The sequence below is a fragment of the Nannospalax galili genome, unplaced genomic scaffold (assembly GCF_000622305.1).
Source record: "Nannospalax galili isolate Female #2095 unplaced genomic scaffold, S.galili_v1.0 scaffold559, whole genome shotgun sequence".
NCBI lineage: Eukaryota > Metazoa > Chordata > Mammalia > Rodentia > Spalacidae > Nannospalax > Nannospalax galili.
The window spans coordinates 2,025,740-2,036,863 of NW_008343479.1; the positions used below are offsets into that span (position 1 = coordinate 2,025,740).

General features: G+C 38.3%; 1 protein-coding gene across 1 annotated transcript in view; it reads left to right on the plus strand.

The window, feature by feature from the left end:
- Positions 1-5,293, plus strand: part of Tprg1 (tumor protein p63 regulated 1) — a 112,776-nt gene extending 107,483 nt beyond the window's left edge. The window contains exon 5 of the mRNA XM_008839676.1: positions 5,099-5,293. Within this exon, the coding sequence (XP_008837898.1) occupies positions 5,099-5,293 (195 nt within the window). The remainder of the gene's footprint in view (positions 1-5,098) is intronic.
- The last annotated feature ends 5,831 nt before the right edge of the window (positions 5,294-11,124 follow it).

The following is an 11,124-nucleotide window of genomic DNA, read 5'->3' on the forward strand; positions in this document are numbered from 1 at the left end:
TGTCTGTCTGGCATCTGTCTCTGTCTTCCTCTTTCTTTCAAATATATATTCAAAAGCAAACACAAAGAAAGTCACATGCATATACAAATAGAATTCCTTCAGGTTTACATCCATTTCCCTGTTGTTTGCTATGGATGAATGTTTATTAATGTATGGGCTGAGTTTATTCACTTACTCCCTACCTTTAAGTGCCTGTTTTGTTTTTGCTTTTTTTTTCTGTTTGGTTTGTTTGAGACCTGTAGCCCTGTAGCCCAGATGGCCTGGAACTTGCTATGTAGACCAGGCTGGCTCAAATCTCACAGCAATCCACCTGCTTCTGCCTCCCCAGTGCTGGGATTAAAGGCACCACCATGCTTGCCTTATTTATTTATTTTTTTTTTGAAATCATTGCCTTGATTTTTTTTAATGAAGATACTTACCCTGATCCTATAGGTTTTTGTTAATTGGTTTATATGAAAATGCCATTCATATTATAAACTACAAATATATTATTTTTGCGTGCTTATGTTAGTACTTTCAATGCCAAAAACCTAGTATCTTTCACTTTCACAATTGTTTTATGTGAGTAGTATAAAGTATGTACACAATGCAGATTGGAAAAGGTTATTTAGGTAGACAGATAAGGAGGATTGTCTGAAAAGAGGTACCACATTTTGAGCCACATATTTGCCAGATGAGGAAATGGTCAACATTTAATGTGATCTAAAAAAGATATAATGGTCTTTTACATGTTATTATATAAATTTGATAGTGATTTTATAGATCAATAATTTAGAGAGCATGTAAGCTTGAATTGGTATAACCTTTAATATTAATACTCCTCTCTCAAGCATATTCCTAAACAACCACCCCAGTAACTCAAGCCTTTATCCAAGGTTACATGATCTGAACTGCCTCCAGTACCATTTCTCTATGGCAATTTAGACCTCAATTTGTAATTGCCTGACAATCAATTCAAGGTCACAGTTTTTAATATTTTATTTATTATTTTTATTTTATGTACATGAGTGCACTGCCTGCATGCATGTAAGTGGATGCCATACTTACAACTTAACATTAGACCTAGCCAATCCCTTTACTTAATATTACATGTATCAAGAGGCTCTATGTCCTTTAGTTGAGTGTTTTTTAAGAGCTAGGGGTTTGCTACATAGCCTAGGAACGCCTCCAACTGTTCATCCTCCTGCATCCTGCCTAGCTGAGTTCACTGACTCTTAAGAGGAAGGATCCTTTGAGTGGTAGAGAACTTCCGGGAATGTCTGACTTTAGTTCTTCTACCTGGGGCAGAAGTGTTGCTGGTGTCTGAGGGGTAAGTGATACAGAAACTGCTTCACATCCTAAATACAGAAGATATTCCTTCCCATGGTGAAAAATTACCCAATCTAAATAGTCCCATGGTGGCTTACTGTGAAACAGGTACACTTGCAACACCACTTAGAAAACTATGAGTGGAGATATTAGTGAAATACAACAGAAGAAAAGATTGACTTTTGGTTGGATTATATGGGAAGACATTGCGGAAGTGACAGGATTTGAGCCTGGCTTTGAAAGATAAGTAGGTAAGTGGACTCTACAGAGCTTTGTGAATTGAATCATGTAGAGTCAGAGTTAGAGATTCAATGATTTCCATTAATAAATCATCTTTTAAAAATAAAATCTGACTGCAATCTATCTATATCTATATCTATATCTATATCTATCTATCTATCTATCTATCTATCTATCTATCTATCTATCTATCTATCTATATACGAAAGAGCTAAAAGTATTGAACCTCTGACTGGTGTGAGTGATCAGCATTTTCTTTCACATCCTTTGGTTCAAACCTCAGGAACCTATTATCCTAACATTATCAGTAATAGTATCTTCTTGCTTTTCAGGAATCCAGGCTTGGATAATAAGTTGCGTGTGGTCACTCAAGTATGAAGCAGGCATACTGTTTAAGGGACATGGTTTGAAAATTATTGAGCTCAATATTTTCTCTGTCTTTTTAAAAATAAGAAACAAGAATATTTTTCTGAATATAAGAATTTCAACACTAAATGTTCTAGAAATTAAAAATTTATTATGCTTTTCATATCAAGACCATTGAAGAAAGAAATTTAGGAGTTAAGACAGGAGACTTGAATCCAAGCCTGCTGCTTGCTAATTATTTGGTTTCAGATAAATCGCTGAAACACCAGAAGCCTGTTTACCTCTTAGATCCATTCCTCCTGGACTCAAATATTCAGCATCTTATTCAATCAAAGTTATTTGAATTTGCTGATTTCTACTCTGTGTCTTTTATACATATTTTTATTTATTTATTTTTATTTTATGTATATATGTGTATTGCCTGCATGTAGCTAAGTGCACCTGTGTCATGCAATGCCTGCGGAGGACAGAAGAGGCCATCAGATCCCCCGGAACTGGAGTTACAGGCAGTTGTTAGCTGCCATGTAGGTGCTGGGATTCGAACCTGGGTCTTCTGTAAGAACAACCAGTGTTCTTAACCGCTGAGCCATCTCTCCAGCCCCCCTACTCTGTGTCTTTTACTTTATCTTTTCTGAGTTGTTAACTTCACATTATACATACTGTTATTTGCTTCATCTGTGATTATTGTTGGGGAAAATTTACCACACACTTGAACTTGTCATCTGTACAGGTCTTTGTGATTCAGATTCATGTATTCGGTGCCTATTAGAAGTCTATAAGAGACTTACTGGTTGGGCAACTCAATCAACATGTCTAAGTTGAACTCTTTATACTAATGCCTTACCATTTCTAATCTTTACCTCTTCTAGGCTTTCCCACCTCAGTAAGGACATCACCATCCACCTCAGTTGTTTAGGCCCAAACTGTGAAGATTCCTCTCTTCAGCCCTACATTCAATTATATCAGCAAGGTCTGCTCTTCTTTCCTACTTCATAGTATCTTCAGTTAACTGCATTGTGTTCTCCATTGCTGTCCTGGTCTAGCCTCCATCATCCATTGGGCTTCAGCAGTGATCTCTAAACATCTTGTTTTCCTACTTTCATTTATGGCCTCACATCATTTTATTCCTGACTCCACATAACAACTAGTATTATATTTCAAACATCAAAGTCAAAGAACATTGGGCCAGCAAGATGGCTCAGGGGGTAAAGGTACCCTACCACCTACCACCAAATATGATGACCTGAGTTCAATCTCTAGGACCCATAAGGTAGAAGGAGAGACCCAACTCCTAAAAGCTGTCCTCTACACACACACACACACACACACACACACACACACACACACACGCACGCACACACACACATTCTAACACATAACACCCCACAATTAAAAAAAAAATCAAAGAACATTGAACTCTTTCCCAGCATCACATCCACCCAACATCCCTGTATGTCCCCAAAGGCTCCATGCCTGTTGCCCCAGACTTCCTTTTTATCCAGTTTTGTAGGCCTCTTCTGTGCTCCACAAACTCATCTCTACTCCAAGGTCTGCATATGCTTTATTCATTTATTTTTTTGTGTGAAATACCTTTCCACCTGACTATCTACTTTTCATGATTTGAATTTCAACTCAACTTTTATAGCTCCCAACAGGCTTCTCTCCAAACCTGACATGAGACAGTCTGTCAATCCCATCACTTTCCACCCCTTTACCAAATGTAGTTTTCCACCTAGAAGTCACTGATATCAATCACCTACATTTACTATTTTTATATTTAACTCCTATTACCATAATATTAGCTCCACGAGAACAGGTTCTTGCCTATCAATTCTAGCACTTAGAGCATACCCAAAGCAGAGTGTAGGTGCTTGGTAAGTATTTCCTGAATTAGATTAGATAACCTTATATCTGTTGATGATAAAGTTAATTGAATGCTGATGGAAATTATTTATATATCATCTGTCTATCTATCTATCTATCATCTAAATATCTTCTATCTATCATCTATCTATCACCTATTTATCTATCTTCTACAAATTAATGCAGCTAAAACTAAAAGTGGCCTTATATAGAGGATAAACAAATTGAAATTCCACATATTAATTCTAACATTAAAAACAAAGTTTGTCCCGAGAAAAATTGTTAGACTTAATAGTGCTAAACACTATTATTAAATATTTTAAACTGATAGTGTTAAATTTATTTCAATAATATTAAACTAAAACAAGGAAAACAATAGTATTAAAATATTATTCTAAAAATAGAAACTGTAATAGCTAAATTTGAAATAAAGATTAGATTTTTATTGTAGGAGTTGTATAAATCAAGAATGCATCCAGTGTAAAATATCCAGAAAAAAATAAGGCTCCTATTCTGTCAGTTTGCTCACCATCATGCTGGGATGGTGCTCTTACCTGAATCAACCTTTGGGACCCGAGGAACAGATTCCTCTGACTGATTTGGCCTGAGCCATGAGCTAACACCACTGCTATTTAAACTCTGCTTATGAGTGAAGTGGAAGGTGGAAGGCCAGGTACTCTTCAGCAGAATTCCAAGTGGTGGAAAGGATGCTGGGCTGGAAGAAAGAGCAGCCTTCTATGAGGGCCTTGCTAACGTCTGTTGACCCTCATTTCCACCCATCGAAATCTGACTAGTCTTTGTGGATTGTCCCGGGGTCTCCTTTTGAAGTCATTCCTGACATCCTCTCACTGTGCATGATGTCTCCCTCTTTTGTGTTCCATTAGCATTTTGTGCCTATTTTAATGCATTTTATGTTACTGAGGCAGGTTCATTTCTTAGATTCTCCATCATAGTCTTCTTTGAGGATAGTTTAGCATACATGGCCTTTTCTATTCAACAGCATCTAACAAGTATCTAATTCATAATAGAATGTCAGCAAATATTTATTAAATTGATACCTTAAATGTTGTACAAGTTAGGAGCAATGAAAAATAAATAAGGTGGGGCAGACAACTTTACTACAGGCACACTTTATTAACTGATTAATCTGTGAAAAGACAAGCAAAAGCAATGCCAAGTGTTCTGAGAAACCATTTACCTTTAAGACATAGGCACTGCTGCTGGAGCAGGTGGCCCAGCTTGGCGAGGACTGGCTGAGGAAGCAGTGCTGTTGGAGCCTCCCTGTGTTCATTAACCCTACGCTTCTCTTTTTGCTCTTCAGTTGTCTGGGTTCACATCCAAGCTTGTTCCAGCTATCCGGAATGCCCACAAGAATTCCACTGGATCTAGAAGAGGAACTGAATTGATGGTGTTAACCCAACCCATTCTGATAGAGACCTACACTGGGCTCATGTCATTTATTGGAAACCGCAACAAACTCGGCTATTCCCTTGCCCGTGGGAGCATTGGCTTTTGAGAGCCTTTGTTCCAAAGTACATCATCTGTAGATAAAGCAACATGAAAGCTTTGTTTAGGCTCACTGTATTTTTGGACTACAATAGTTAGTTACTTTTAAGTAGTATTTAAAGGACCAAATCATTAGTGTTTTAGGAAGTCTAAAAACTTGATAACCTAGGATGCTTTACTTTTGGGGTTGTCTGAAGTTTACTTTTTAGTGTTTCTTAATCCAAAAGCTTGTTTCCTTGGTTTCAAAGCTTTATTTTTTTATACATTCATAATTTTCAATTTGGTGCACGTGTTTAAAACCCAGATCTTGAATAACTTTCATTTTATTTTGCTTACTTTCATTAGCATCTTGTTCGTTCCTTCATCCTTCTTTATGACACCTACATCCCCCCGCCCTCCATGATGGCAAATACTGCCGAAGTCCCTAAGGCATGGAACTTCTATTCAGATTGTGAGAGGAAATGTTGAAATCCTTAGCTGTTCTGTCAACAGTAGTGGGATGAAAATCACTCAGTTGTTTTGGCAGTGCTGCTGAGGCAGGCATTATTGGCAAATTATTATACTGTTGCCTGAAAATCCCCAAATGCCTTGGAGGAGTGGGAGTCACTGGCAGAAGCCCCTGAAATGGCCAGCATGCTCCACTGCATTACCATCAAAGGACTACCCCATGACTGACTGCGCTGTGCATCTGTCTCTCTTGTAAACCTGAGCCAGATTGTTCCCAAATGACTTTCTATAGGACACAGTGTAGCATCATTAATAGAGCCTGCTCAGAATGTGTGAGAGGAAAGAGATGCACTTGTTCTGAGATATGGTACCTGTTTCACAGGATGAAGTGGGAACTTATCTCACATGAGAACTTTCATTGAAGATGTTCAAATAAGATATTTCGCAAACTGATAAATGGGCTCCAGAAAGCAGGATTCTCAGGAATTTGGGTAGTACTTCAAGATAAGAGAGAACATCTTTTCAGTATCAAATATCCAATGATGGAAAGTGTTAGGTACTTCTTGAAACACCAATTCACTTATATAAATATTTAAAAAAGTTACTAGATATGCCGGGTATGGTGGTGCATGCCTTTAATCTAGCACTTGGGAGACAGAAGCGGGCAGATCTCTGTGAGTCCGAGGCCAGCCTGGGGCTACAGGGAGACCTTGTCTCAAAAAGATAAAAAAAAATACTAGATAATATGTATATTGTGAAAGACACTGGTAAAGTATAGTACTGAAAAACTTACATAATCCTTTCAAGCCAGTGACCCTCTGATTCTCTAAATGATAGTGCTAAACATTCAGATACATTGTAAAGTGCTGAATTAGTCATGTGACTTTGTAAGAAATTACTTGAATTTTGCTGGTGTTTAATTTTCTCAAATCCAAAGTACAGGCAATTTCTGCTTATTTCCCAAAGTTCATGTGAAGGCTCAGTGAAATACATTTAAACTCTTTCATTAGAAGATATAGTATTAAGTACCTGCCTATAGGATGTGTCTTCTACAGCATGGGGGAGCATCCAAGGTGCCTCAATTCATGTCTTTCCAGGAACTGTTTCTTTGCCACCATGAGTGTACTATAGTTTTTCTAGTTGAAATTTGACATTCTCTCTTGGGTCCTTTTTCCTTAAGCTCAACTGACCCAAACCAGGGGAGTTGCATGCACTCCTGGGATTTTCCTTCAGATTGTCATCTCAAATGTTCTGCACAGTTTCCCAAATGAGAACTGTGAATCTCAGTTGAAATTAGACTGGATATGTGAAGTCTTTAAAATAAAAGATATTATTACAAAAGTGTCTTGGTTGGTGGTCTTCTTCATGTGATCTTTGTTTCATTCAGTTATCCCCGCTGTAAAATTTCCAGTAAGCTTTCCTTTGGAAACTGCTTGAATATCTATCAACAGAATCCTCACAGATACATCTCTAGCAGTTTCGATGATTATCGAACTCTCCTTCTGTTGACTTAGAACCAGCAATGTCTGTCTGCCAGTTCTTTCATTTAAAAACATGCTGGCTGGAGTAGTGCAAGCGTAGGTTTCCGTTCTAGGGTGTGGGGCAATTTGGAACAAAAGTAAGGCTGATACAGCTTCTAGTTTATGGAAACAGGCTGTTAATGGTCACTATGCCCGACTTCTCAGTGGTCAGTTGGGCTGCTTTGGAGGCAAAACTTCTGTTCATCTTTTAACATAGAAAAGAAAGGCTAATTTATGTGGTGCCTTGCTTTGAGATCTTTTGCCTTGAGACCCAGTTTCATTGTCCCTTTGTTGAAATGTTACTAAGAGAGCCAATTTCCAGAGCCCTGGGGCAAAGGAAGGCTAGAAACCTTCTAAGCTAAAGCTTTTATTTCACAGAATATGAAGCTTAGGCCTAGAAACTAGAAAAAAATACTCTAAAAAAGTAAATTCTTGGCAACACTGGGATTAGACTAAATTTTCTCATTCCTATTTTTGACCCATTGCTCTGTCCAATACAGAGGACAAGCATTTCATTTGAATCATTGTATCAAGTGGCTGGGTTAATTCTGAAGTGAGAAAACAATAGGCCACAGTTGTTGGGTGGGTGGGGGGATTTCCAGAAATTACCTTTATTTTCTTAAAGGCTAAGGTCACTCATAGAGCTCTCTGATTTCCTATCTGATCAAAACGCCCAAACAAAGCTGCGGAAGCCGGCAGAGCCAGCAGATGTTTTGTGAGGCAGTTTTACCTCTGCCTGGCATTTTGTAGGGCAGGAGAGGGAGGGCAAAAGTATTAAATTTAGGCTTAAAAGCTCCTCAGAAATTCTTTAACACAAGAGACCAAGTTGGAGAAAAGAAGATGACTTGTGCCAAGGGGAAGAAAGAGAGAGGCTAATGCCTGTGGTTTTCAAAGGTTAACAACAACAAAAAAGCCCAAGTATTTGCACAGGGATGAATGCTCATTGGCTTTGGGCCAACAATTATACAAGGACTTGTGCCCACATCCTGTAGCTGTGGTTTAGGGACGCTGCTCATGAGTGACTTCTTCAGCTTAGTGGCAGGAAACTTTAGTCACTGATGTGTAAACTCACCTTTGGTCTACACCTCCCACAATGAATTCTGAAGGTAGTTGGGGGACAGGTCTCCTGATTTCCTTGCAGATATCAGTCCCCAGAGGCTAAAGAAGAACTTCATTTATGGAATCTGAAGAGACTAAAGCTTGATCAATACTTACTCTGATTAGGACCACCCCTTAGAATAATTCTGCAGCCATAATGAGGATATAAAATATCATCTGCTAGAATCTCTTTAGCTCCAAAATCCAAGACAAAATATGCGCCACATTTCACTTCAGGGCTGCCAATGTGATATTTGATGCTCTGAGCCATGAGGCTGCTTCCCACCCATGCTTTGTACCTTATAGGCTATTTTACTTGTTAAAGATTTCTTATCATACACTTAAGAAGTCTCCTTTTCAGTGACACAAGTGAATTGTGAAAGCTCAGTTTAATTAGCTTTTATGTGTATATAAGATGTTGAGATCTTATATTATGGATGTAGGATGTGCTCGTTCTCCAAGCCACCAGCTCAATTCATGTGTCGTGTTCATAATGCTTTTCCCATGCAGCTCAGAAATTCTTTTCCCTTCTTTTATGTTCTCTGTTCACTTTTTATGGACTAAGTGAAGCTGGTTTTGAAAGGGACTTTAAAGGTTATCTACTTTAGCCTGATACTTGTTTTAGGGAAGCACTTAAACATCATGGCAGGAAGATAGCTTCTGAACCAATGTTCCTGGTACACTGAATCCTTCACCCCTTTCTCTGTTCTTTTCTCTTCTCTTCCATTCTTTTCTTTCCTTTTCCCTCTGCTTTGCTTTCTTTTCTTCGTTCTTTTTGTATTCAGGATTGAACCTGTTTCCAAGCATGTTAGGCAAGCCCACCACTGAGCTATATCCTCAATCCTTGCTTTGTTTTCTAAAGCAATTAAGTTTACCAATAAGCAGTTGTTTCTAGATGATTTCTCTGAATATTGAACTCAAGTATTTCTCTTTGGAACTATGTTGAGACAGGGTATCACACTGTTCTCCAGCTGGGCTGGAACTTATTCTGTTGAATAGGCTGACCATGCACTCATAGCAATCTTTTGAATCCGTGTCCTCAGTGCTAAGATTACAGACATGAACCACCTCATCTTGAGCAGTGGTATTTTTAAATAGCACTTCCCTTCTCTATTTTCAACCTAGAAGAGAAAGTAGGCAAGGTATCTGCTATGGACAACAGAGTCAAACAGACATAATGATTTGGTCTGTCATCAGCTTTGGCTTTGGTGAGTTGATCCAGTGCTCCTAGAACAAGCATAAGCAGACACCCTTCTCAAACCACAATTAACCTTTACAAGCAGGAATTCATTGAGGTGTGACTGAAATTTGAGCTTGCTACTCCACAGTATCATCCTCATTTTTAACTCTGGGGGAATCCCAGTTCAAGGCAGCAGTTCCCTCTAAATGTATAACCACCATGGAGCTACTAAAGAATATTGGTGTTCCCCTTGGAAATGGGCTTCACATGGCCTTGAGGAAGGAGTTATCTCTGGATGTTCTTTGAGGATTTTACATAATAATTCACTTTCAAATCCCATCTCCCTACTTCCTCTTCCTCTACATCTTCCTCTGCCTTTCCACTTTAATTATTATTTTCTTCCTTTGGATCAAGGTTTTAGTTAATTAACAAAACAAACTCTTGGGATTCTTAGTGCCTCAAACACATTGGTTATAGAATGCTGACTGAAAAGAAGTATGTATTTCTATCTAAACATTTAGACTATGTTCCTTACATGTTCTGCAGTGTTCTGCTGATATGAATTCACCAAAACTTTGCATTTGTTGTAAGAATCTTTTATACCCACGAGTGACATTTTAAACTTAATTTTTAGGAATTAATTCAGGGCAGAAGTCTGGAAACAATTGTCTATAAGAATGGACAACTAACTGCACACTAGATCAGATTCTGATTCCAATTTGTTGATCCCAGATGTGCTTTTGCCACATGAATGAAACGATTCACTCGCTGGAGTCCAGTACATAATTAGTGATCTGAGGTTCTCTCTCTCTAACTTGTTTTCTCTCTCTGTCTCTTTGTCTTTCTCTTTCCTTCTTTCTGTATTACTGATATATTAATATAAAATATTATCGATATCAGAAGTAGTCTGCGTTCAGCTCCCAGAACCAATAGTACCCTCTGCTTTCTAGCCCCATGTTATAGTCTCTTTCTCGCCTTTTCCCCTATGTTATATTCTAACCATCAGGGAAATTGATCACTTCTCTCCAGAAAGACATCACATCTTATTGAGCATATCCTATCGATTGAACCAGCTGAGTATGAAGTGGTAAGTATTTTAATATGTTATTCTTCTATAAGACATGTATACACAAAGCATTTCCTTAAATTTCTGGTGCATTCAGTCCCTAAAAGTCACACTGGTGGCTTCTCTAGGAGACCGATGATCTGAAGTGTGTCTCTCTATATGTCATTAGACAAGTGGTAAATTGCTGCCTTACACAACTAACACAGAGCCACAATTTTTGATGGGGTGTTTTAGAGACAATTGTCTCATATGGTCTACTGCTTGAACCTAGTGACCAAATAATCCAAAAGGGTGCCACATTTGAGCGGAACCAGACGAGGAGGAGGACCTGAAGTAGGTCAAGGCTATGTATGATGTATGGTGCTTTATTAATTGGCATATATAGCTCAGCAGATTCAACAGTGCTTAGTGTATCTGTGCCAAAAAGAGATTTGGTCAGCCCATCTATGTAAATCATTGGATAGAACATAGGATTTTGAGCATGTGTGTGCCATTTACCTAGATAACTATTTTCTTTTTGAGACACAACT